The 2,113-nt window shown below is 50.0% G+C and overlaps 1 protein-coding gene across 1 annotated transcript in view; it reads right to left on the reverse strand.

The window, feature by feature from the left end:
* Positions 1 to 674: 674 nt before the first annotated feature.
* Positions 675 to 2,113, reverse strand: part of ZFP57 (ZFP57 zinc finger protein) — a 4,467-nt gene continuing 3,028 nt past the window's right edge. The window contains exon 3 of the mRNA XM_011992381.1: positions 675 to 1,950. Within this exon, the coding sequence (XP_011847771.1) occupies positions 794 to 1,950 (1,157 nt within the window). The 3' untranslated portion in view covers positions 675 to 793. The remainder of the gene's footprint in view (positions 1,951 to 2,113) is intronic.

A 2,113-nucleotide genomic window follows, 5' to 3' on the forward strand; every position in this document is an offset into this window, starting at 1 on the left:
AGGGAACTGGGGAAGCAAGAAATGAAAGCTGGGCAACATGCCTGCTTTAGAATGTCTTCCTTCTACTTACACATCTTCCACAGGTCTCAGAATTTCCTTCCTCTCATCCTTTTTCTCCTGTCTTCATATCTACCAGAGTATCCACTGTTTATTCAACAACTACTACTTGATGGTCAGATACAAACAAACAAGCTAGGTGCTAATTAATAATGATACGAGTTTTGGTTGAGCACGGTGGCTCACACCTGTAATCCCAGCACTTTGGGAGGCTGAGGCAGGTGGATCACGAGGTCAGGAGTTCGAGACCAGCCTGGCCAACATGGTGAAACCCCGTCTTTATTAAAAATACAAACAATTAGCTGGGCATAGTGGTGGGCGCCTGTAATCCCAGCTACTCAGGAGGCTGAGACAGGAGAATAGCTTGAACCCAGGAGGCGGAGGTTACAGTGAGCTGAGATCACATCACTGCATTCTAGCTGGGGTGACAGAGTAAGACTCTGTCTCGAAAAAACAAATAAATAAATAAATAAATAAATAATACGAGTTTTCATATGCACACTTCTAACCCCTTTTCTTTTATATATTTCCTTCCTTATCCACTCACCTGTCTCCCTCTACTCCAGCCTCCTTACCCCAGAGGCCAGTCCTCAGGAAACCAAACACAAAGAAAGACCTCAGTCAGAAAGGCCATTTATTTATGTTTCAAGATGCTCACTGCCTCCTTTGTTTTGTCTCCTTTGCAGGCCTTCTCTCTTAGGCCTCTTCTTCTGAGGGTATGGATCCTGGGGGGAGATTATTCACCTCCATGCTTCCATTCCTCCCCAGCTATAGTGGGGGCATCATGAGAGAAGCCAAGCCACTGGCCCAGGATCACCCGGCATTTATGGTGGCTGCTCTGGCACAGTTCCTTGCCTTTATAGCCCCTCCAGTGATCCAGAAGGCCCTCTTTCTCCCCAAAGGAGAGATCACATATAGGGCAATGGTAGCTCTTCTGCTTCCAGTGGGTCTGCTGGTGTCTGACCAGCCTGGAAAATGAACTGAAAGACTTGCTGCAATGGAAGCAGTAGTTGGGTGGCTCTGTGAGGTGGGCCTTCTGGTGTCTGGAGAGATAGGATTTCTTGCTAAAAGTCAAAGGACAATGCGAGCAAGAGAAGACATTGAGTCTCGAGGGCTTCACTGGATGAGAGTTGGATCTGGCATCCTGACAGGGGGTTCCAATGATGGGTGCCTCGGTCCTGGTCACAGGTGCTTGGTTCTTAAGTACAGATGGCTGGTTCTGGGCCATAGGACCCTCAGTTCTAAATATGGTTTCCTGAGACCTGGCCACTGGTGCATGGTTCACATCCACAAGCCCCTGGATGGACCTCTGGCTTCTGGCAAGAGGTGTCTGTAATTCAACAGGGGTGCCTGGAATCCTCAAAGTACACTCTTGGTTTCCATCCACTGGCTCCTGGTTTTGGTGTATCTTCTGGTGGCGTTTGAGTTCAGACTGGTCCCGGAAGCTCTTCCCACACACGGAGCATGAATGGGGCCGGTAACCCAGATGGACACGGCGGTGACGACTTAGTCCAGAAGCATCACAGTAGGTCTTGTCACAGAGCGTGCAACAGAAGGGCCTCTCCCCAAGATGCATGCGTCTGTGATAGCTGAGGGACTTGGGGCTCCGAAACAACTTCCCACACTGGCTGCAGCTGTTAGTCAGCTTGGGATTGTGAACAAACTGGTGGCTATAGAGGTAGGAGCGCCTGCTGAAACACTTGCCACAGATGCGGCAAAAAAAGGGTGGCCTAGCCTGGGATGCTTGAAGCACCTGGGTCCTGTCCATAGACCCAACTGGGGCAGAGAGGGGGCACTGGCCGGCCCCTCTGCATGCAAAGAAGACCTTGTCATCACTAGTCCCCTCATCTCTCAGACTGGGATGTTGTTCTCGAAGCTCTTTCTTCTTACCTTCTGTAGTGAATGAGGAAGAATAACACAAAATTCCACTATAAGAACTCCAACAGAGGCCGGGCATGGTGGCTCACAACTGTAATCCCAGCACTTTGGGAGGCTGAGGCCAGCGGATCACCTGAGGTCAGGAGTTCGAAACCAGCCTGACCAACATGGTGAATCC

This window comes from Mandrillus leucophaeus, unplaced genomic scaffold, assembly GCF_000951045.1.
Source record: "Mandrillus leucophaeus isolate KB7577 unplaced genomic scaffold, Mleu.le_1.0 Scaffold1102, whole genome shotgun sequence".
NCBI classification, from domain to species: domain Eukaryota; kingdom Metazoa; phylum Chordata; class Mammalia; order Primates; family Cercopithecidae; genus Mandrillus; species Mandrillus leucophaeus.